Raw genomic sequence first — 25,372 nt, 5'->3', positions numbered from 1 at the left:
ATATATATATATATATATATATATATATATATATGTGTGTGTGTGTGTGTGTGTGTGTAATATGTAGCTAAAAAAGTATAAATGTTCTATATTTTCCTACTTTTCTTTGTTTCTTTAAAAATACAAACATGGGGGCTAACGTGATGGTTATTGCACGAAACCTGAGTTCAATCCCCAGTGCCCACACTGGGCAGTTCACCACCACTTGTAACTTCCGTTCCAAGATCTGACCCCTTCTTCTGGCCTTTGCATGCGCCTGCAGTCACATGCGCACCACACAGACAGACTCTTACACATAAATAAAAAGAACTAAATCTCTAAAATATAAAATAAGAACACGCATTACTCCTGTAAAACAACAATAATAAATAGTATTTGTACAAATTAGAGCATTGAGCCATCAAAGTTTTCTTGAAATCTGCTACATGCTAAGAGGTGAGGCACGCTTAGGGTTGCCAGATAAAGAACAATAATTAACAGACACTTGTATTTTCTAAAATATAATTGTTTGTCTGCAGCTCAGATTTAACTGTGTACCCTGTGTTTTTATTTGCTAAATTAAGAAACTTAAGAACAATGGCTAATTGCCGTCTTAGCCAATTAAGGTGTATTTGGAAGGAATAGTGTGTATTATTTTAATTAGTTTACTTTCCTTCTAAAGACTACATTAATTTGGAGACTCTGAAAAAGAGCTGCAGTTTGAATTGGGGGAGGAAGAGAAGATGTTGACCCTGGGGCTGCTGCTGCTTCAATAATCTTAGAGTAATATGAGCTGACACTGGGCAGAATAGAAAGGGGCTCAGAAATGGAGAGAAAGGGGCACAGTAAGTAAGGTGGGTGGGTGCCAGCTTTATGTTTCATTCAACTGTACCATTGTGGCCAGAGCATCATGCTCCCAGGGTGTTATAGTTAGGTTTTGTCAACCTGACAAACACAGCTAGGAAGAAGAAAACTCAGTTGGAGAATTGCCTCCATTACACTGGCCTCTGAACAGGTCTCCAGGGGCATTTTCCTGATTGTTTGGTGTTGGGGCGCCCAGCCCTAAGCAAGAAGGTCTTGTCTGTATTATATAGCTAAGCAAGCCAAAAAACCAAGCCAATACACAGCTTTTCTTCATGGCTTCTCCCTCAGTCTCTGCCTCCGGGTTTCTGCTTGAAGTTCCTGCTCCAATTTCCTTTAATGATGAATATGATGTGGATGTGTAAATCAAATAAACCCTCTCTTCCCCAAGTAGGTTTTGTTCAGTGTTTTATCACAGCAACAAAGGAGCAAACTAGGACACGCAGTGACATCTAGAGAATTAAATAAGTCTTTGGTATAACTGATTTCAGCACAAAGGTTAGCAGTCAAGGCTCTGCTGAGATTGGGTTGCGGAAAAACAGGGTTTTCTTACGTCCATGCCATGTCTCCTCAGGAATTTGAAAATGATGTCTGTGAGTTTAACAAGAGAGTGGAAGATCTTGACCGGAGACTGGGGACTATCTTAATTCAAGCTCTTGATGATGCACCGGATGTGGAACATGCCTTTAAGGTTAGTGCAAGTGGAGCAGAGGTCTCACCCATGTGTCCTCCTCAGCTCCTGTCAGAGGATAATAAGTGTGCCTTCCTAATTCCTTCCTGCCAACACCCCCTCCAGAGGGGAGGAGCAATGAGCATGTATAATTGTGCTTCTCGGGCAGATCATTTATGCTTTCTTAAAAGTTTAAAAATGCCTTGAAAAATGTCAGTGCTCCTTATAGATTCCATGGAGGGTCACCATTAAGAACAAAAATGTGCAGTATGGTGAGTGTCTTGAAACCACAGCTCAGAAGTATTAAGGCTGCTTAACTACTAAGGCAAGGTTGACTTAGCCTTCAGCACAGCTTCTTTTTTTTTTTTTTTAACTTATTTTATTAGATATTTTCTTCATTTACATTTCAAATGCTATCCCGAATGTCCCCTATACACTACCACCCGCCCCCTGCTCCCCTGCCCACCCACTCCCACTTCTTGGCCCTGGTGTTCCCCTTGCAAGACCAAGGGGCCTCTCTTCCCAACGATGGCTGACTAGGCCGTCTTCTGCTACATATGCAGCTAGAGACATGAGCTCTGGGGGTACTGGTTAGTTCATATTGTTGTTCCATCTATAGGGTTGCAGCCCCCTTCAGCTCCTTGGGTAATTTCTCTAGCTCCTCCATTGGGGTCTCTGTGTTCTATCCTATAGATAACTGTGGGCATCCACTTCTATATTTGCAAGGCATTGGCATAGCCTCACAGAGATCGCTATATCAGTGTCCTTACAGCAAGATCTTGCTGGCATATGCAATAGTGTCTGCGTTTGGTGGCTGATTATGGGATGGACCCCTGGGCAGGGCAGTCTCTGGATGGTCCATCCTTTCGTCTTAGCTCCAAACTTTGTCTCTGCCACTTCTTTCATGAGTATTTTATTCCCTATTTTAGGGAGGAACGAAGCATCCACATGTTGTTCTTCCTTATTCTTAATTTTCTTGTGTTTTGGAGATTGTATCTTGGATATTCTAGGTTTCTGGGCTAATATCCACTTATCAATGAGTGCATATCAAGTGATTTCTTTTGAGCACAGCTTCTGTGAAGAAGGGGCTTACAGGATTCAGGCACTGGTAGGTGGAATAACTCTGGCCCTGGTCCCGTTTGTCCTGTATCAGGTTGTAAGAAGAGTAGAGAGATGGTTTAGGATGGTAAGAACATAAGTGACTACACAATTGGGATGCTGATGTAAGATGTGGGATTCAGTAGGGTGGGAGAGGTCTCCGATGAACTGTGTAGAGGCCTGTGTAGAACTGTGTGGTCCTGATGCCTTCAGGACTTGGTTTAGGAGACAGTCACAGGGAGAGGGGGCATTTTGTTTCAGAAGAGAAGAGATGTTTTCATCGATGTTATTCAAAATGAACTTTCTTAAGAAGTTAAGTTTCTCCGGGCGTGGTGGCACATGCCTTTAATCCCAGCACTCGGGAGGCAGAGGTAGGTGGATCTCTGAGTTCGAGGCCAGCCTGGTCTACAGAGTAAGTTCCAGGATAGCCAGGGCTACACAGATAAACCCTGTCTTGTAAAACCAAAAAAAAAAAAAAAAAAAGAAGTTAAGTTTCTAGTTATTAAAAATATGCAATCAGAGACTAAATGATTTATAGGACAAATCAAAGAGTCATAAACCTTGGTTGGGCAAATCTATTATGCTTTTCTAGAATATTAAATAACCCAAGTGTGCCATACTCCATTTACTGTCCTGTGTGTGTGTGTGGGGGGGGTGTTATCTAATAAACATTTGTTCTTTAGTGACTCACTCACTAAGACTCCAGCAATCCTTCTTTAAACATCATGAATGGTTTACGGCTGTCCATAGAATAATTCTATGCACCATTAACCGACATGACTCAGCACCAGATATGATGTGAAGCTATAACTTTACCCATGTGTAGAGACTGCTCTCTTCTTGGAATTTCTCTGCACCTGCTATTCCAAGGTGGTTCATGTGACACACTGCTCTTATCCCTATTACTCTGCCTATGACACTGTTGCATGTTACTGCTTTGTGTCTAGGGGTGCCTTCAGAAGTTCTTCTACAGGGAAGTTGTTTGGGGCCTTTCTGATGTTCTTTGGATGCTCCCATAATGGACATCTATACTTATCCAAGGAGCATATCTCTTACCTACAGATCTTTAAAATTTCAGCTCTTGAAAATATGTGGAATAAAAGTTCTAGACAAAAGAAGAATGAACCTTTGGGTCTAGAGGTGCCTTCAGAAGTTCTTCTTCTACTAGGAAGATGTTTTGGGTCTTTCTAATGTTCTTTGGATGCTCTCATCATGAAAACATTTACATTTATCCAAGGAGCATATTTCTTATCTACAGGTTTTAGAATGTTCAGTTCTTGAAAACACATGGAGTAAGGACTCTAGACAAAAGAGCAATGAACCCTTCATAGCCTTGGCCCTGGTCCCAAACATCTCTGTTTGCAGCCAGACTCTTAAAGTGTTTTCATAAAAGCATATCCCTTATCTAGCCCTAACTCTTCTTAACAGCTCTTGGAAACTGCTAGGGAAACCACATCCAGCCAGTCCCTCCTGCCCAATCTATGTCTCTCTTTCGGTCATCTCACAAATAGAAAAATTGACACCTTCCCCTCTTCTTCACCCAGTGCAAATGTTCCAGTGGATATGAATTAATGCAAATAAGTAATTGTTAGGATTTGGGGAGCTGGCCAGAGAGATCACTTAACTCCTGCTACTACTCCATAATCATCTAACATTATATGTAGCTGAGAAGCCATGGCCAGGGGACAGGCAAGTCAAAGTCCTTAAGTCAGTGCTGCAAGATGGCCACAGTGGTTTATCAGCCACCTTGTCTGCATGTTCTTAACGGGAGGCTTGAGTCCCTAACAGCAGAGAATGCACAGAACACATTTGCTCTCTTACACAGTCATCAAAGGGGAGCTACTATCTCAGGCTGAAGATAGCTCAGATAGTAAAATGTTTGTTTTTGCAAACACAAGGACCTGAGTTCAGTTCCCAGAGATAAAAAAAAAAAAAAAAAGACTTGCTTTCACAGTACTGAAAATATAGTCACGTGATTATCTGGAGCTGGCTGAGCTAGCCGACCTGCTAAGTTCTAAGCCAGTGAGAGGCCTTGCTTAAAATAATAATGGTAGATGGTTCTTGGGGGGATGATGCTTGAGTTGGTCCTCTGGCCTGTACACACACACATACACACACACACACACACACACACGCACACGCACACGCACACGCACGCGCACGCGCACGCGCACGCGCACGCGCACGCGCACGCGCACGCTCACACACACACATGATCTACTGCTTTCCATTCTGTTCCTGCCTATAGAGAAAAAGCTGCCCCTACAGACTTCTAGCACCTTTATATAGGCTCAGAGTGCACCTGGAATCACTGGGGAGAGGCTTCAAGCTATCTGTCCCAGGAGGCAGCTGATGTAGGATCTGCCCCATCCCCATTGCATCATCTCTGTGCTCAGCTATTACCCATGGCATGGCTTGGGAACCCAGGACTTTCTAGAACAACCTGAGACTCTGAACAAAGCTAACCAGATTCTGATACTTGCCCTCTCTCCCCTTCTGTAGGATTTGAAGGTTAGTGCTAAAAAGAAGTGAGGGAGTGGCTTGGTGGAAAATGAGCTGGTAACATTTTGGGGTCTTGGACACAAGTGCCAATTTTGCTCCAGTATTAGGATTTGTGGATTATGACCTTGACATTGTATCTCTATTTCATTTTCATTGACTTAAAACAAGACAGGGCAGCTTTTTTTTTCTGCAAAGACTCAAGAGAATTAATATTTTAAACTGTGAGCATATATTTTCATAGTTACCCCACTCTATTTCTCTTTCTTTCTTTCTTTGATTCTTTCTTTGTTTTTTCTTTGTTTCTCTCTTTCATTCTTTCTTTGTTTCTCTCTTTTATTCTTTCTTTGTTTTTCTCTTTTATTCTTTCTCTCTTTCTTTCTTTCTTTCCTTCTTCCTTCCTCCCTCCCTCTTTCTTTCTTTCTTTCTTTCTTTCTTTCTTTCTTTCTTTCTTTCTTTCTTTCTTTCTTTCTTTCTTTCTTTCTTTCTTCCTTTCTCAAAGCTCATTTAAAAAGTGTCCCATGAAGCAAGGCCATGCACCAAGTTTGGCTGTTTGCTGCTGTCTGGGTGAACCTCTGGGTGAAGTATGAAGTAGAGATGAGTGTGTATAATTCAGTGGTTCTCAACCTGTGGGTCCCAACCCCATCAGCAACAAACTTCTCTCTCCAGAAATATTTACAACGGATCACAGTAGCAAAATTACAACTATGAAGTAGCAACGCAAATGATTTTATGGTTGGGGTCACCACATGAGAAGCTGTATTAAAGGGTCACGGGATGAGGAAGGTTGCCAACCACAGTTTTAACTGGATTCAGGTTTAGGAAGACTAGCACATATACTAATACAGCTGAATCCCTATGTGGCTTAGCCTCAGGCAGCATCACAGTTGAAAAATCACAGTCCAAGTATCATTAAACCATTTCTATTTTCTGTTGATTTAGGAGACACCTAGCCCTGAGTTTAATGTACAGAAAAAAATACCTCATATTGCCATGTCTGTGACGGATATGGCCGCTGATTCCTGAAACTTTCTTCTTCTGTCTCTTTCCATCACCGCCTCTCTCCTGGGTCCTATCTTCTGTGTGTAGTTCAGTAAACCTTGCTGCTGTCCTTGGTTTTCCTTTAATTTACTTCCTTGCAACAGAAGAACACATGGTAGATACCTGGCAGGACAAAAGAAAGGCCGGGTGCAGTGTAACAGAGGGGTGGCAGTCCTCGAACTGAGGATGCTAAGGCAGAAGGATCGTGAGTCCCAGGCCAAGCCTGGGCCACACAGTGAGAACTTCTCCCACAAAACCATTCTTCCTAACCCTTCCCCCAAACAACCAAGAAGCCGCGAAAGGAGAGGCGGAAGGTTCCGGGTATCCACATGCTGGTGGGACAGCTACCGTTCCACCATCACACGTGTATCCCTTCTGTACTCAGACATAAGAAGGAGAAGAAGCAAATCAAACGGGAAGCAGACTTTTTGCTGTCTTGGAAAGGTAAAGTGCATCTCCTTATCATCTTCCCTCTCTACAGCTACTGGACATCACAGGAACCCTCATCAAAAGACCCCTGGTAGCACAGGATGTGTCACACAAATACCTGGCCCTCATCCGAATGTTCAGCACAGAACTGGATGCTGTGAGGGTCATCTACAGTCAGCACATCCGGGAGGAGGCGGAGCATGGTAGGGTGGTTGCCAGGGGAATGGGTGGGGTGTGTTCTGTTACTGGGGTGGGTAATAGGCACTCATCTTGTAGTCAACTATCCACACACGGATCTACAGTGCCCTCTGCGAGCCACCAGCACGGTTCATTTGGTGGAAATTCCAGATCATCTTGGGTGATAGTAGAGTTCAATCAACTGTGCACTTCATTTCTCAGTGTGGGAGGCTGAGATTGCCAGGGTGACCTAGACCAGTGAAATCTTGACCACCAGGGGTCAGCTGTGGCTTTGGCACGATGGGTGAGTTGATGGATCCGTGGCCACTCCAGTTAATTGTCATCATAACTCAGTGTACATTTTACAAGCCCGAAAAAGAAGTTCCCTGTCCCTTGCACTGCCATAGCCACTATGCCTCCCGAGGGAGAAACTAGTAGGAAGCTGACAAGGGACAGTCACTCGGCATCCGTGTGTGGCTCAGCATCATCTCCCCCATCCACCCACCCTTGGAGCTGTTTGCCACAGTCCTTTGGTGGCCATTCTTTGCATCTTCGGTGGAGTCTGGCTCTCAGACTGAAACCAGTCACCTCTCAATGTTGATTCTTTGACCTTTCACCCAGACCCCACACACATGCCATGCATATAGTGAGGAACATGCCAGAAACAAACTCATGTTCCACTTTCAAATGTGTAAGATAGAGTTGTACAGCTAATAAAATCTGGAGCTGTCACACCTCTGCAGTGGAGCTCATGGTGAGGTAAAGGGACTGTCCCCTCTCAGCTCCGACTGAGAGTTAGAAATGCCAGAAGAGAGTGGACAATTTTAATCTTACCAGAGAAGCTGAATGGTTTTTGATTGTAGATGAAATCTCACCTTTGCTAAATTGTGGTAACTGTTTATACAGAAGTAAATTCAGTATGTGGACTAAGATTACAATACGCAGGCTGCTGAGATAATTCATTATTCACATGGCTTGTCCATTTATAACCTGACAGAATTCTCAAAGAAACCTTTGGCTGTTATTAAGCAAGGGAGATGCCACCCCAGTTTTTATAAATGAGAAAAAGTGAGCCCCAGAGAGATTAAATTATCTGTTTAAGACTGCTGCCTCGACCCTCAATGCTCACATAAAACTCTCTTGAGGTGTCCTAAAAATAATTATGACCAGTCGCTAGACCAATTCAATCATGAGGACTGGGCAGGGCACCCGTGTTCTCTGAGCTTTTGTATTCTCCCAAAGGTCTCTTTAGCAGAGCATTTGACTTCTGTCTGGAAATAGATGCAGCAATGTGGGGTTAACTAGAGAAGGCACTCCTGGGATGGAGGGAGCTGGGGCCTCCACCCCTCACTTCAGGAAAGTTGTTCATGTCTCCAGGATTCTCTCCCGTGCACAAGAACATGCCCACTATGGCCGGTGGCATCCGCTGGGCACAGGAGCTGAGGCAGCGCATCAAGGGTCCCTTTGGCAACTTCAAAAACATACCACATCTGTGAGTATCTGATTCTTGAGAGGCACCTAAGACAGACAGACAGACAGATAGACAGACAGACAGACAGACAGACACACACACAAACACACACACACACACACACACACACACACACACGATCTGCCCATTGTTTTATGTTCAGCCCCTCTGTAGGCTCTATTACCCCAGTCAAACATGTGGGCTGAAATATGGGTGCTTTGGGGTTAACCTAAGCTTTAGCCCCATAGGTGATTTCCAAAGGACAACTAATCAGGGGCTTCACACTCTGAATTCTCTACACCCCTGAGGCAGTTGGGAAATAATGACTGCTTCCCAAATGTGCTGTGAAGATTGTATTTGAAATGCAGCTTCTTGGCCTCCCCATACAAGTCCGAATCTGTGCTGGGACTCTGTGTCCCTGACTCGGTGACTGATGGTAGCCAGGTTAGGGAGACATGAGCCTGTTTCATGACTGGTCCTAGGCGCTGAGCATCTTAGAAGGCTCTCGGCTGCTAGCAACGCATGAGAGGAAACACTGGGTTAGGATGCTTCCTGCCTGGGGGCAGGCAGCCTTCCTCTGATCCCTCTTTGTAGAAGACTCGGTTCTGTTCAAAGCACTTGGCATTGGCAAGTACAACAAAGGCAAAGGATTTGGGAGCAGACTGTTGGCATTACAGCTTTTCTTAGAGTCGGGAATGTCCACAGAGACCCTAGGCTCAGGTAGCAAGATTAAAAGTCTTTCAAGATGTGAGACGGAGACGACTGTAGGGTTCAGTCACTCCCTCACTCCTGGGTCATGAGTCGGACACGAAGTCTCAAACATGAGCAGTTGGGATTGGAGAGGAGCTGATCGCTTCTCTGTTCTGGGTAAGCTTTCCACATTGCATATGGAGAAACCAGAGAGAAAGAAGGGAGGTGACAGCCCCTGTCCCAGAGACAGCCAAGAAATAATTGAGAGAGTTTCCAGTCACACTTCCTTTCAATGCTTTCCAGACATAGGGAATTTGGCCAAGAGGACCCACGCCTCACAGACATGTCCCCTGTAGAGCAGTAAGGACCCTTGGTGGGGAGGGGTTAGATGAACCTTTTACAGGAATTGCATATCAGTTATCCTACGTAGCAGATATCCTGCATATCAGATATTTACATTATGATTCATAACAATAACAAAAGTAGGAAAAGTGAAAATATTTTTAGGGTTTGGGGTGTGTGGGGATCACCACGACAGGAGGAATTATATTAAACGGTCACAGCATTCGGAAGGTTGCGAACCACTGCCTTAAAGTCAAATACAGAAGACAGGCAAGAGGGAGTCAAGGTTGCTTTCAGGCATAGGAACTGCATGGCTGCCATAGGTCTAGTTCATAGGAAGCAGAGACTGCAAAGGATGCTCTCGGGAGCTAAAGGACAGAGGAAATAGGGCTGGCTGAGTAGTGGGTAGGGATGAGCTGCTGGTTGGTAGTATCAGAGGCTTCAGTGGATCCTGCAAGGAACACAGCTCCTAAGAAGCACCCAGGCATGGAGTCCTCACCTCAGCTAATTTTGATCCATGGGGTTTCACCATAAACAACATGACTATATGCTAGATGGCTCTCAGTCCAATGCCCTCATCTGGCTCCATTGACACCAGTGCACAGGCATGTACACATGCAAAACACTCATACACATGAAGTTAAAAACATAATAAAAAGAGAATGCTGTAGGTTTCTAGCAAAGAGTGAAATGGAAGCATCATTGTATTGCTTCTGGGGACCCCTCAAACCCACTAGGCGGCTTAGCCTGACACTTCGTGAAGTAAACCGTGTGCACCTTTGCCTCAGACTCTCCAGATCCAAGTCTGAGACTTGTGAGGCCATTGTGAAGTCTATAGAAATCCTGCAGGATGTGAGGGAAACCGGGAATCTGAGGTAGAAGCGACCTGCCTGGTCCGGAGCACTCTGAGATACTGATGCTCATTCAGCAGCAAAGGGAACAGAGCAGCCCAGTGCTCTCCCTGCAGGAGTGAGGGTTCTGCGGAAGGCTCTAGGGATCATATGAAGAGACCTGTGCTGGCATACGGAGGAAGCAGATGTTAAGGATTTAGCAATAAGCTGCCTTGTTTTGCTAGCAGGACAAACAAGAACAGACTCCATGCAGTTAGTGTGGAGGTATTTGAAAATTAAAGAGACTTTGTCAGTTTTCCCCAGGAATTGGACATTTATTTACTATAGCAGCCAGTATCAAAAGCGGTAGGAAACACTGTGGGAAAGGGTAGACTCTATTCTCTTCTGTGGTCCTCAGCATCCCGGGGGAAGCCTCTGACCTGCATGTGTGAGAAAACGGTGTTTGTGGATGCATTTCTACGTGCAGGTGTGTGTGTGTGTGTGTGTGTGTGTGTGTGTGTGTGTGTGTGTGATGTGTGTGTATACACATTTTAGAAAGAGAGAGATGGGTTGAGCCTCGTACAAACATGTCAAGGAATAGCATTGTTTCTGAATAAGTGTCCTCCTAGATAGATTTCAGAAACCCTTTGTTTGTACCCATCAAGTTTTCAAGGGAATCTCTGTCTGTCTTCTACCTATCTATCTATCTATCTATCTATCTATCTATCTATCTATCTATCTATCTATGTATCTATCTGTCTACCTACTGATAATCATTTATCTATTACCTATATATTACTATATGAAGCATTGTGATAAGCACAAACACATACATGTAATGTTTTATGGATGTTTTTCTTCATACACAGAAAACAATATCACCTAGAATTTTTTTCTTTACTCCATCAACTTTCTTTTTATTCATGTTTTGTGAAAATTCATCTACCTGGTGTATATATGACCAGTTTAGCCAGGACAGCACTTGGTGGAAACACAGCAACAGACATCACACTGTCCCTGCCATTTGGGGTTCTGCCGGAATTTTAGAAAGTGTGGCTGCCCCCTAGTGGCCTGTGGAGGATGTTCAAGGCCCTTTGAAAACTAGCCCAAAAGCTGTTCCAGCTCTGGTTTCTTTGTCTTTTGATATTGTTGTTTTATTTCTTGAGATGCACAAGATCCCTGTATTTGTCCCAGAGAGGCCTGGGTCACATAATCCTGTTACCTCAGTACCACAATTATCAATACCTTCTCTGTAGCCTGTAGTTTATTTGATAGATGGTAATGTTGGCCTTTTCTAATTGTATGTCTTTTTCTCCCCTTTTCTTGTGAATTGATAGGTACTTGCAATCTGCTGAAGGAAAGCGAATGATACAAAAATATGAAGATTTGCTCTTCCTGCTAGAAGAGTAAGCAGCTTCTGCGATTGCATCTTCCTTCAGATTACTCCACCCCAAGCCCCCCTCACCCCCACATTCCCACACCCCCTCATCTCTACACCCCAACATCCATGCCTTTGGATGTTCATAGAGCATATTCCCTATCAGCTATGAAATCTCATTGTGTAGTTTCTGGTATAGCCCAGCTATTTGTGAGGAGAGTATTACAGGGCCTTGAGAACAAGTCTCTGGGAGAATGTGGCTGTATTCTGGACACAAATATGTTCCAGGTGTCACTTTCCCGGGTTTGTGAACCTTGTGGAATGGAGTGGTGTTCTGAGAAGCCTAGAATTGGCAGTTGCTGCTCAGTAAACAGAAAACAATAGTTTATACCGCAAGGAGTAAACTAAGTACCAAAATATGGCCTTCATCCTTTCAGAGAGAAAGCATAAGAACAAATGGTATTGGCACGTGGGCCCATAATTGTGCCTTCTCTGGAGCCCAGTGAATCTTTTAGAGGCTCTGGGTCTACAGCTACCTCTTCTAATATGGCTCTGCCTTCTGCTTTTGCTGTTGCTCCTTCTCTTGGCTCTAGAGAGTAAGGTGTAGGCATAAAAGCTCAAATTCTGATACTGCTTGTCATTGGGTTAGACAAATGGACTCCTGGCTCCTCTACCTGCCAGGGATCCACCCATCTACCCTTTACCCTGTAAATATCTTAAATGTAGTTGCCCTTTCTTGTCTCCATCACTGGATTCTTCTACAATAAACCCCACCTCTGCTCCAGACTGACCTCCTGAAGCAGCTTTCCGACAGCCCTCCTTATTTGTGTCCCTTGATGCACACACTAGCTAAATCCAATGATGTCACTATAGCCCCATTTGAAAACCTCTCAGGAGTCCCCATTGTTGCTCAGTTCTTGCTTCCCTCCAGCCTACAATGTAACCATTCACCCTTTATTCCCAGTTCAGTCAGGTTGTTTCCAACTTCCACACCTCACCATGGCTTCTAATGGGATTGATCACACCACCCCTGCTCAGCCATGAGACCAAGTCGAGTCAAGATTTGCTCCATCATCTCCCCCATGAGGCTTTTTTTTTTTTTTTTTGATCACCTTATCCCTGCCATCTGATGCCCGACACCCACGGCAACTCTCTAAGACTGATTTTTGCTGTACTGTGTTCTACTGATCTTCCTGTGGGCCCCACCATTAGCTTGGTTTATCATGAGTTATTAATTCATGAATTTATTCTCCCAGCCCAGCACATGGCATGTACCCAGTCAATGTGCAATGACTGAATAATGAATTCCACCAGCTACTCGAAGGTTAGTGTAGAGCAGTTGTTATCGATACCTTCTCTATCTGTCCCTGGAGATAAGAAAACCTTCCATTCTCACCCCCAAAGATCATTGAAATCTTTCTATTCTTCTCTGATTGCAGTGGTACCCCCTGTAAAAGAATGTATATTATTAGAAACGCATGCAGTAAATTAGTACAGTGACTGTTTTTCCTTCATCCTGGCTAGCTTCCCAATAACAACACAGAGAGATCAAGATTTATTTGCAAATTAAAAATCACAATAACTAGGCATTATTCTATCCTAATCCTTTAATATAATCTGGCTACCTCTCAGACCAAATCGCTGAGATACTTGCAGTTTTGTGTTGCTCTGCTTTCTGGACTTCAGGTGTGTTCCGTGATGTCTCTTTGGACCCCTTCCTTGTGGTGACTCCTCTCTTCCTCCCTTCCTCTCCCTCCTCCTCTGGCTGGCAGAAACCCTGGCATATTTTTTCTATTGCCTAATTATTGGCTTGTCCAGCTTTTATTGACAAGACATAGAATAAATGGTGAGCATTGTTTACACAAATATGAGACAGGAGATTCTTAACATAAGCATTACAATGCCATGTCCCGATGGAAACCAGATAGTGGGATAGAGAAATTAGACTTTGAATAATATATAAGGGTAAGTTTTACACAATGCACAATAACATTATGCCTACAGCCACCTTCAAAGATCAGCGGGCCCCTGAAAGAGCTAGCTCATCCCGGCTGGATCAGATGCTAGCTGTTTCTCCGGGTTGTTTCATTACAGAGTGGGGCCAGGAGCTAGCGGTTCATAGCCTGTTTATGAGGTGTCTGTTGTCTCTGGTTGTTGCAGGTATGAGAGAAGACTTTATGAGGACTGGTGTCAGACGGTATCTGAAAAGTCACAGTACAACCTTTCCCTACCACTTTTGCATCGTGACCCCAACACAAAGCAGCTCTCTGTCAACTTTAACCCACAGGTCAGCTGGGTGTCAATAACTTCCCCTGGGGTCCCAGAAACAGTCACTTAACTCCACTGACTTCAAGGGTCTAGAGATTTTTAAAAATAGTTCCAAGTACTACTTGAAAGAACTTATACTCCGCACTCTCTTGACGAATCTCAGGTTGGACTATTTTTTTTTTTTTTATGGTATTCATGTTCATGGCTTTTCTAGGCTTGACCAATGTATTTGATTTTGCACGGTAGGGAATCACACATGAGTTGTATAATGAGAGGAACACTTCCTCAGAAATACATTGCTAAATGACTTTGCCATGGTACAACATCATAAGGTGTGTGCATGCAAGCGCTAACAACTATGATGTTTCTTAGATAATTTGAATTTTGGGGGCAGAGGTTCCTTTCTCAATATCCCTTCCTCTTGTTCTTCCGTTTTATATTTCTGGCCATTTGGCTTCCCTCCAAGTTATCTTCTCTCTTCTGAACCTTCCTCCCTGACGCTGCATGGAAGGAACAAGGAAACAGAGGTTAATAAGAGGCTCAAGGTCTTTAGGCCCCCAAGATTCTTGGGTCCTTCATGGACACAGCGACTTCCTTGCTGATCCCAAGCAGATGCTACTCCTGTTTGCCTCTTTCCTCAGCTGATTTCTGTATTGAAAGAAATGAACTATCTTCAGCCCAGTGAGGTGAAAAACATCCCCGAGACCGCGGCAGCCATGTTCTCCTCCAGGGAATTCTATCGTCAGCTTGTGGCCAACTTGGAGTTGATGGCAAATTGGTACAACAAGGTTATAAAAATTCTGCTGGAGGTGGAATTTCCACTGGTGGAGGAAGAACTGCAAACTATTGATCTCCGCCTGAGAGCTGCAGAGGAGACTCTGAGCTGGAAAACAGAAGGTAAGAAAGAACAATCTGTAGTCAGAAAGGAATGTGGACACTGAAAGACCCAGTGAAGTTAAAAGTCCCCCCCAATCCCCCCCCCATTATCCACCTGGACCCTGGTCTGAGTGGCAAACACAAAACCAGCCTCTTCTCAGAGATATACCCAAGCTGGGAAACACAGAGAGTCCATCTTCATCCTTCTTCTCTCCAGATGTAAGTTGTCGATATAGAAACATCTATAACCTGTACCACAAAGGACTTGGAGGTTCTATGTGCCCCCATGTTCCCCTGTATATGCCAGGCACTTTATAAATGAAAACTCTAATTGCCGTCGTTGCTGTTTACGTTATTAAACGAGCATATGAACACAGAAAAGAAGCAAACACCACATTTACTGCTCTGGCGTCTTACAGTTAAATCCAATAATCTTTAGTTATTGCTGATTGGGAGCTTGTGAGGGACTCTGGGGACAAGATGGGACATGTGGCATATTACCATCAAAGAGTTCGAGTTTGCAGAAGGGCAGAAGGCATGTGTATAAGCCAAATTGTGTAAGACTGGCTATGTTTTTTTTTTTTTAAATCCATCATAAAGCTTAAAATGAAGTGTAAAGAATGACGGAGTAGGGAAAAAAATGAACACTAATGTCCTTAGAAAACTAAGAGCATAAAAAGATCATATTCAACTCACCAAAATCCCAGAAGATTCCATAAAATGTGCTAGGACTTTACCCAGTATATGTACGAGGATATCATCTCCAACATACAACACATTGCAAGTTACTATAAACCCAAATGTGATTAATCAAAAAAAAATTATCAAATTGATCTGATATTTCCTAACAATTATAATTCCTATGTGCTTGGTAGCTAAGTATTTCCTTGTTTATCTTCCTGTATAATTGGAATTATGGGAGGGACTGGCTTTTTAATATGACCAGAAAAGAGTACTTTGCTGATAAAGAAGTAACCTGTACAGAAAAGTCTCTTAAAGTCCGTAGGCATAAAATCCTGTCATTTATAGCACACAGTCCTTCAGCTTTGCCAACACCATATGCCATTTTAGTTAATCCTCTTTCTTTTGGGGAGCAGGCATTTGGGATTATGCCATGCAAATAACCAATAGCATTCATGACCTGGAACAAAGGATTCAGAAGACAAAAGACAATGTGGAAGAGATTCAAAACATCATGAAAACATGGGTGTCTCCAATATTTAAGAGAAAAGATGGGAAAAAAGAATGGCCCCTTTCTCTGGATGATCAGCAGGATCACATGGAAAAATACTACAGTCTCGTCAGGGAATCCGGCCTTAAGATTCACGCTCTTGTTCAGGTAACAACTGACCGCTTAGATACTATACCAAGAAGGGTATTTGAATGTCAAAAGAGAATCTGTGCATTAGAATAATCAATAGCTGCTGAGTCCTCTGTGGGCAAGAATAAAACTCTAGACTAATAGTAAAATAACTAAAGCTAATAGATAATAGGACCCCCAAATCACGCCAGTACTAACACTGTCAAAAGTAACTCGTCTCACACCCAACTCCTCAAACTAGGAGAAGGCAAAGCAGACTCCTAAATCACCCACCACACTAACCACCCATGGCTGCCCATACAGCCTGGTGTGGCTCTGCTGCATTATCCTTATGACCTACCATTAAAGAGCCCATACAGCCTGGTGTGGCTCTGCTGCATTATCCTTACGACCTACCATTAAAGAGCCCAGAGAGAGGAGAGAGTGCCATGGCATCCATGGCTTTGATCAGAAGAAAGAATTCACAGTGCCACAGTTAATACAGCAAAGCTTTCTGTTCTGTACTATGGTCAGGGAAGCCGCATATCCCACGATCAACAACTGAAGCTTCACTGTGAACAGTGGGAAGGTTATAAATGACCACCAACCCCAACACTACTGAAAAGTCCAGGGACTCATGCCAGAACTCAGGAATAAATCACCATTCTATACAAGCGTGGTTTGAAGGACAATTAAGATGCCCCATCATAAATATTAATGATGACCAATTACATGAATAAGTTCCTAAATTTTCCCTTTGAAAGATGAAGAATTCTTTTACTTGATTTTTAAAAGCATCATTTGCCCCAGATTTCATAATTTTAGGGTGTATTGCTTATCTATTGTTTTCTACACTCACAGGATAGAAACTGAGTGTCTTGAAATTAGGCCTTTCCTTCTTCCTTTGATGATGCCCTCTTGGCCATGTCTTGCCTTCATGCCACAATCTTAACCTGACTCATGTCATAATTGGCTTCAAATATTTTCTTTGTATCACTTCGTTAAATCAGTGATCATTTAGGAATGTGTTTTCTAATTTCCTTACATTTGGGGCTTCTCTGCATATTGTAATAGAATTGATGTCTAATTTAACTCGATGGTCAAAGAGATACTTGGAATTAACTGAAACTTGTTCTATATCTTAGACCATGGCCTAACCTGGAGAGGATTTCTTGGACATTGGAACATTGAAAACAATGTCTGTGCTTCCATTTTGGGTGTGGCATCCTCTGGATGCGATGTGATGGTTCTGTTAGAATCTTTAGGATGCTTTCTGTTCTTGTATATCTATTTTTTTCTACCAACTGTTATAGGTAGAAATTAAAATCTCTTTGATTTTAGATTTATCTGTTTAATACTTTAGTTTTGTCAAATATTTTTCATGTGAGCACTGTTGTCATTACTGTCATCGTAACACCCTGATGAACTGAATGTACCATCATTGTGAAAGTCTCTCTTGATTTCCAATGATGCTCCGTCATCTTGAAGGCTGCTTTTTTCTGATAATAATGTAACTTTCCCTCCTGGTTCCTATTATTATCTGCATTGTCCATCTCCCCAAACTTCAATCTACTTATTTCTCTACAGTCAAAAAATTTCCCTTTGTAACCAGTATATAGTAAAAGCATTAGAACTTTCATAGCTATTAAAAAGAATTATGTGTAGGTGTGTGCACCAGTGCCCATGGAGTGTACAAATGGCACTGGATCCCCAGATGCTGGAGTTACATGTGGTTGTGAGTCACCTGAAGTATATGCTAAGAACCAAATTGGGGTCCTCTAAGAGCACATTATGTGCTCTTAACTGTTTCTCTCTCTCTCTCTCTCTCTCTCTCTCTCTCTCTCTCTCTCTCTCTCTCTCTCTCTCTCTCTCTCTCTCTCTCTCTCTCTCTCTCTCTCTCTCCCCAAGAAATTTGTTCTTAGGGCTAACACGTCTATTTTTTAGTTGGAGGGTTTGGACTGATTATGTGCAGTGTTGAGGAGAGAATGGAATTTAATTCTGTTATGTTCCCACTTGTTTTGTTTCTTCCTTCTCCTCTGATTTTCTGTGTCCATGTCCTTGTAGGTTCACACATAATTTTCAGCATCCTATTAACTGCTCAGTTGTGGTTCCAGCTCTTACACTGTTGCCTTTTCATTTCTAGAAGCTGATCTAGGTTTCCACTCAGTTTTATCCTGAGGTGTAGAGACCTTGGAGAGTGAAGGTCCATTTAACCCCTCCCCATCATGAAGGTTAGCTTGGATGGTCTACTTGACTCAGTGTTCATTCACCTAGGTAGGGTGTTTCAAAGAGCAGTGATCCCAGTTAGGCTGACCTCTGAGCAAGCCTGTGAGGAATTTTGTGAATGGGGTTATTTGAGGTAGGAAGGCCTTCCCTGAATGTGGGTGGCTCAAGTTTCACAGGCTGGGTTCACAGCAGTAACCTTAAAGAGTAACCTGAGCATTAGCCTGCAAGCACAGATTCATCCCCCTTCCACAATGTTCTGCCTCTGGCATCTGCTGCCTTGGCTTCCACACAAGGATGGACTGGAGGTTGTAAGTGTGTGTGTGTGAGTATGAGCACACCTGCATTTGAGTGTGTATGTATGTGTGTGTTGTATTGGTTTGGGAGTGTATTTTGTTTTGTTTTTGTTGTTGGTGGTAGTTTTTCAGGGAGGACTTATTTTGTTTGGGGAGGGGGGAAGGGTAGGATATTTTATCACAGCAATAGAAAACAAAACTAAGATACCCTCGTTATATGACATCTATGCTGTATCAATATATTAAATGTAATAAAATAGCAATATAGTTATCAATATATTAAATATTGCTAGACGTTTCTCATTAACATTTTAAGGAAGAAAGAGAAAAAGTAGGAGGAAGTCTTATTGAAGAGAAGGTGTCCAAAGAAGTGGGAGAAAGGTGAAGAAGAACAATGAGGAGAGGGTATATTCAAATGCATCATGTGCACTTGTGAAATATTCAAAAATAAATACAAATTTAAAGAAAATAATAGGGGAATGCATTGATGATTACATTATAAGTGATGCATCCATCTTCTTTGTAAAACTAGCTTAGAAACATTGATAGTGTTCTACACACACACACACACACACACACACACACACACGTCAAGTCATGCTTTTTGTTCTTTTCTGTAGATCTGTGCTTCTATCCATACCCTCTTAGACCTAAGGAATCTTCTTTAGTCGCCTGAGTTCAGGCATAGCGTTGACACATTGGCTCAGCTTTGGGTGAGATGTGTCCTGACTTCACCTGGTTTTGAAATGGCAGCTTTACTGAATCTAGAATCCTGTGCAGTCTTGTTTTCTTTCATCCACTGTTGCTTGGTCTTCATCCCCCACATTATGTCCCAAAAGAAGCAAGCCGTAATTGTGTCTTTGTTTCTCTGTGATGTATTGCCTCTTCTCAAGTTGCTTTTAATAGATGCTTAATCTTTTCTCAGTTTTCAGTTTGGCTATGATGTGCCTAAATGGATTCTCACCGCAATCACCCCACTTGGAGGTTGCAAACTCTTTGGAGCTCCTTTTCACCAGATTTGAGAGGGTATTTTAGTTTCATAGTTTTTTGCTTTGTTGTTGTTTTCTTTCTAAGATGAGGGTCTCCCTGTTTAACCCAGACTGGTTTTGAAGCCATGATCTTCCTGACTCAACCTACTGAGATTTAGAATTGCAGGTGTGTGCAATACATGCTTGGCTTCCTTGTTGGTTGGTTTTTTTTTAAACAACTACAATGGTCTCGTCTAATAACTCCCAAATCTGCTGTTTTCAATGTCTGACTTTTTCTTTAGTGAAACAGAAGTTTGTCACATAAAATAAGCCTTCCAGTTACTTAGTGTAAAACATACATCCTAGCACCTGCAAGCCACTGCACATCATCACGTAGTATAATTTGCATAATGATGGGTTTAAAGTCATTAAGAAAACCTTAAATCTACTTAGGATGTAAAGGCATTGGTAATGCATCTTAAAATTTTTAGAGCCGTGACACTTAAAAGCAGGATCGTGAAATCACTAAGCTCCAGTGGGATCTGTAGCATGGCAGTGTTTCCTCAAGGGGTTAAGTATGAATCACTTTAGAGAGTCACCTCTCCCAGCTACCTGCTGCCTTCCCTGAAAACACCAGCTCCCTGGAAAGAAGGTGTGTAGTCTTAGTAATTATGAAGATGATGAAAAGCAGATGGCTGCCTGTGCTAAGAAACATTGAGTATATAAGGTCCCTCTCCTTGATGTCCAAACCTTGTTACCATGGTGATACTTAGGGTACCTTAGGTCAAGAAGAGAGATAGATAGAGGGGAAGGGAGAGGGAAAAGAGGGAGAAGAGGGGTCAGGATGGAGGGAAGAGACAGAAACACACAGAGAGGGAGAGAGCACACGAGAGAACGACTGTGTGTGTGTGTGTGTGTGTGTGTGTGTGTGTGTGAGAGAGAGAGAGAGAGAGAGAGAGAGAGAGAGAGAGAGAGAGAGAGAGATTTCTTGTATGGTTTGTTTTCTAAATCACTCAGTGTAATGAGAGGCCTTTAATTAATATCAGATGCCAACCACAGAGCACAGCCCATTTCAAAGGATTATCCAGGAAATACTGTGCATCCTCGAATCCAAGCCATCCTTCTGCCTACTCTATCTCCTGCTCTCATCGCCTCCCTCAGTCGTATGAGCAGGGCGAGTTGGCAAAGCACTCAGTGTGCTCCATTCCTCAGCATTCTCCCTGAGAAGACAGCCAGACCCTGTCCTTTAGAGACAGATATGACCCCACATCTTCTTCATGGAATGGGTTTATGTTCTTGTCCATCAATGTATATCCCTCTTTGACAGACCAGACTAAGGACATGTAACAGCAAAGTCTTTGCAGAGAGCTTTTGTTGTGCGTTCTTATTGGTGGTGATTTTGCCAGTTCTCCCGTGTTGCTAAACATGGCTTACACCCTGTCTTCTTTCTTCTGTAGGAAAACCTGGTTCTGTTTGCAGCAGACCCAGCATCCAGCATTTGGAAGTCTTACGTGAACTACATTGATTCCATGTTGTTGGATGGATTTTTTCTTGCCATTGAGTGTTCTCTCAAATATCTATTGGAAAACACTGGTACCTATCGATTGATGGCTACAGGCTATGACGGGGCAGATAGCAGCAACAGTCCATGCTGTAGTGAAGTATAGTTGAGATTGGCCAAAGTGCTGGGTATTTTATGAGTGATAGAGAGCAAAGGGTGGTTCAAAGAGAGAAGATGCCTGACTCTAAACATCATGTGACACATCAGGCTGCAAGATTATAAGGCCCATGTCAAAAACAAAATGAGAACTCTACCAAAATAAAGGTCCAGGAAAGGAGTGCTGAAGCTGGAGCAGAGGGAAGTGGTTGCTCAGGATGCCTTCCTCCACACTCGACTCATGGGCAGATAGAGGGGATGTTCTGTGCCTTGGAGCTCTCCGTGTTCTATCTCTGTGGCCTTTGAGGAACACAGGAGGTTTGAAGTTGCCAGGTAAAGTAGGGGGAAACAGAATTATGTGTAAAAAGGAGACGAGAAGCAAGGGAAAAGACAGATCTCAGAAGGAGAAGAAATGTTAAGAAGGTAATGAGCTGTCCCTGAAGCTATTAGACATAAGTAAGGGCTTTGAATTAGGATGAACAAACTATGGTGATGTGCCCAAAGTCAAAACTCTTATAGCAGCTCAGCTTGGCTAGTGATTGGTGAGATAGAAAGGGCAGAAAAGTTCAAGACTGAAAATTTAATTAGACTTTCACATTCTGGTAGATTCTGGGCTGTCTAGCAAGGGTCATATTGAAGAACGAGTCAAACTGTACCAGCAAAAGGAATATTTTGAAGGCAGGAGGTCAAATTGAGATGGGCATTTAATGTCAAGACCAACCAAATACAGAAATTGAGTGCAGAGATACTATTAGCAGGCCAACATGAATCCCATTACCCAGCCTGTGAAAGAGGGTGCCCAAGTTGAAGATGCACACAGGAACCGTGCTCAGCTCAGTATGTCTGCAATAAACAACCCCATGGTATTGTTAGCTGGAAACGCTACCTATAGAGATCAGGACTGCTCCAAATGGAAGAAGCATGGCAATCCACTCTGGGATATTAGTTTCTAGAACCTGGGGCATGAACCACAGATGATGGAATCCAACATGGCCGTTCTCTCCTCACTGAATTAGACAGACTTCTCTGATGTTGGAATTTTGGGCACCCTCCCACTCAGTCCTCAACTAGCCCTAGGATAAAGACACAACCATTTTACAGGCAGTGTCCACAAAGGGCATCTCAGATTAGTGACTCCATCCTTGACTAGTGGCTGTCTGACTTTGATATGGAATGGCCTGATGTGCCACTTTCCCTCTTATGGAAGATAAGCTTGTAAACAAAAGGATGGAGAGGAGCTGGCAGTGTTTCTCCAAGATCACCCGCATCATGTTCCCCCCATGGAGACCAGAAAACAGAAGAATGCCTTTTCTTCAAAATATCGCCCTTCCAAATTCTTCGAGTGGTAAATATTTTGTAGCAGCACAGGGACCTGAGGTGAAGCATTATAGGTAAAATTTAAGCCCAGGTGTGGAGTTACAAATCAGTAATTTTAGCAATTAGGAGGCTGAGGCAGGGGAAATGTATGTCTGGGGCCACCAGGGGTTACATAGCAAATTCCAGGCCAGCTGGGTTGCATAGAAGGACCGTGTCTCCGAAAAAACAAATACACACACACACACACACACACACACACACACACACACACACACTTTTTTTTTTACAGATACAGGCTAGCTGAGGAACAGTGAAGTGGTCCATTTATCATTTTTGTCTCCCTAAGTAGATGCAAGTTTATGTCTTTTGGCTGGCTTCCTCATCAAATCTGCTCAAATCTTGCATAATAAGCAGGTTACATGCTACCTACCACACCAAGAAACACCCACACAACGTGCCTCCTAAAGGACTGGCTTGTACCTCCTTTGAGGAAGCTAGGCCATTTTCCTCCTGTAGTAATGGTGTCTGCATTTTATCTGATGTAGAGATTTAGTTCTCAGACCAGCACATGTGACAAAAAGTCCCATAGCCCTCCAATATCCTTTCAAATCTTTAAATGCTGTAAACCACATGCAGATTTACCTACTAACATATTATTTTGCAGTGGTGTGCAACACACTTTGACTGCCCACTGAGCACCCCTGACCAAAGATCTGGAATCTGAAATGCTCTGAGATACTAATGCAGCTCTGAACATTTTGGATTTCAAACCATTTGCAATGTTGGATTAGGAATGTTCCACAGGCAGTCTGTGCTGTCCAATGCTCTTCTTGCCCCAGGCATTTCAGACAAGTGATGCCCAACCTATTCAAGATGAATTCCACGGGATTTTATTGCTGTTTGTCTTGTTTTGCATTATTTTTCTTTCAGCTCTCCCCAGAGATCAAACCTGCAAGGCTGTTGGTAAAGTTGTCTCCTTTAGGTTAAAATATGCTTGTTGAAACTCTCCTGAGTCCCACAATACATACTCATTATTTGATGCCTGCGGTTTTGAAAATAAGAGCTTAGTCTTAAATGGGGTCTTTGAGGACCCTGTGTTGTTGTTGTTGTTGTTGTTGTTGTTGTTGTTTAGTTAACGTGAATGGCCAACCTACGGTAACCAAATCTCCATCCAAAATGTGGCTTAAGGGATAAAGAAGCCCAATGACCTCAAGTAATAGTCCATGAGAATTGCCGTTTTTGTGGCAGGTTGCTCCGATTCTGTAGTGCTGCTATTCTCTGAGGTCTTGACCTCATTCTATGGTCAAGAGAGTCACATCATATTCAAGCTGTAGTCTATAGAAAGGGAAGAAGAATGTATAGCAAATGCTCACCTGACCCTCTGGGGTCCCTTCCCACTTTCCCTTAGTGGGAATCACATCACTACACATAATGCCATGAAGAGCTGGAGAATTGTTATGTACCCAGATTTCGCTCTTTTTCTAGGCAATAAGAGGGCAGCGGCTCAGTCAGGGGACCCCTTTACCCATGGTGTCCAACACACAACCCTCTCCCACTTATTTCTACTGTCAAAAGATGCACAGTACTCAGTGGTTACTGATAAAACTTTTAAGTATTTGTCTTATACATGGAACACCGTGCTCCATGTTATAGTTTGACTTAAATCTAGCAAGGCAACTTCGTCTAGCAAGTAATCAGGAATCTGTGAATTATTTATGCTGTTTTTAAAATTTTCATCACGGTAAGACTACAGAATTAAAGTAACCCCCATGTTTATAGAAAAGGAACAGGAAAATTAGGATTGTAGCTTTTCATTGTTGATTCCTGTATGAATGTGTGTGAGCAGACCCCCCACTCATGAGATGGATGCTGGTGGGGTGGGGCGGTTGGCATCTCAGTCTCTTCTTCAGGAAAAGCAGCATCCCACCAAGACAGGGTGTTAAGGATGTAGAAGGGAATTTTCTGCTCGATGGCTTGGGTTGGTCAGTCATTGGACTGTGCTCTTCAAGGACAAGACAAGAAAAGTAAATGTTCTGTAACACCCAGGAGAGCCCCCACACAAGAATGAGTTCATTCAAAATGTCAGCAGTTCCCTGTGGTGAACTACAGGCACTACAGGACTGCCCCCTCCCTTCTATAGGCAAAATTTGCATATGTATTTTTTTTCTGCCCTGTAAAGAAATGTCTGAATCCAGACTTCAGGAAATGGTGCCTTGCCCACTCATCCCGTTCACCATCATTCTGCCGCTTTGTTTTCCAGAATGCAAGCCTGGACTCACCCCTGTATTTGAAGCACAGCTCAATCTTGTCACCCCAGAATTAGTTTTCCACCCCTCCCTGGACTCTGGGGTGAAGGGAGGCTTATATGACATTGTCCAGAGTCTTGTCACCAGCATTTTTGCTGTGCCATCCCTCGTGCCCCGGCTTTCCCCACACAGTGGCTCTCCTCACTATCAGGTACCTGAAAGACAACGTTTGCCCTCTTCCACATCTGTGTGATCCCACTAAGCCCCAATGTAACCTCCCTGCTGTTATCTCACTCCCCCAGGGTGACCTAGAGGACATGGCTGACTTAGCCGGTCTTCAGAGTGTGCTCATGGAGAGGGTACAGAATATGATGACCCTCTGCTGTGGCTATCGAAATACCCTCAGCCAGTATTCTTACCTGTACGTGGAGGATAGGAAGGAGATCCTCGGTCAGTTTCTGCTCTATGGGCATGTCCTCACACCCGAAGAGATAGAAGCCCATGCCGAAGATGGCATTCCAGAAAACCCACCCCTCCTCCATCATTTCAAAGACCAGATAGACTCCTATGAAAAGCTCTATGAAGAGGTGGTCAGCCTAGAACCCACCAAGGTGTTTGATGGCTGGATGCGAGTGGATGTGAGACCCTTCAAGGCATCTCTGCTGAACACAATAAAGAAGTGGAGCCTCATGTTTAAGCAACATCTTGTTGACTTTGTCACTAACAGGTAACATCATTGTCCTGGCTACCTACCAG

The 25,372-nt window shown here is 43.2% G+C and overlaps 1 protein-coding gene across 1 annotated transcript in view; it reads left to right on the top strand.

Annotated features, from left to right (window-relative positions):
- Dnah9 (dynein axonemal heavy chain 9) overlaps window positions 1-25,372 on the top strand; it is a 322,533-nt gene that overhangs the window by 36,773 nt on the left and 260,388 nt on the right. Inside the window, exons 8-17 of the mRNA XM_021213724.1 lie at window positions 1,415-1,531; window positions 6,630-6,780; window positions 8,132-8,246; window positions 11,425-11,493; window positions 13,626-13,752; window positions 14,375-14,630; window positions 15,707-15,948; window positions 20,854-20,989; window positions 24,631-24,827; window positions 24,919-25,343. Of these exons, the coding sequence (XP_021069383.1) occupies window positions 1,415-1,531; window positions 6,630-6,780; window positions 8,132-8,246; window positions 11,425-11,493; window positions 13,626-13,752; window positions 14,375-14,630; window positions 15,707-15,948; window positions 20,854-20,989; window positions 24,631-24,827; window positions 24,919-25,343 (1,835 nt within the window). The remainder of the gene's footprint in view (window positions 1-1,414; window positions 1,532-6,629; window positions 6,781-8,131; window positions 8,247-11,424; window positions 11,494-13,625; window positions 13,753-14,374; window positions 14,631-15,706; window positions 15,949-20,853; window positions 20,990-24,630; window positions 24,828-24,918; window positions 25,344-25,372) is intronic.

The sequence above is a fragment of the Mus pahari genome, chromosome 14 (genome assembly GCF_900095145.1).
Source record: "Mus pahari chromosome 14, PAHARI_EIJ_v1.1, whole genome shotgun sequence".
Lineage (NCBI taxonomy): Eukaryota > Metazoa > Chordata > Mammalia > Rodentia > Muridae > Mus > Mus pahari.
Note: the sequence above shows the minus strand (reverse complement) of the source record. Positions and strands in the feature narration are given on the sequence as shown.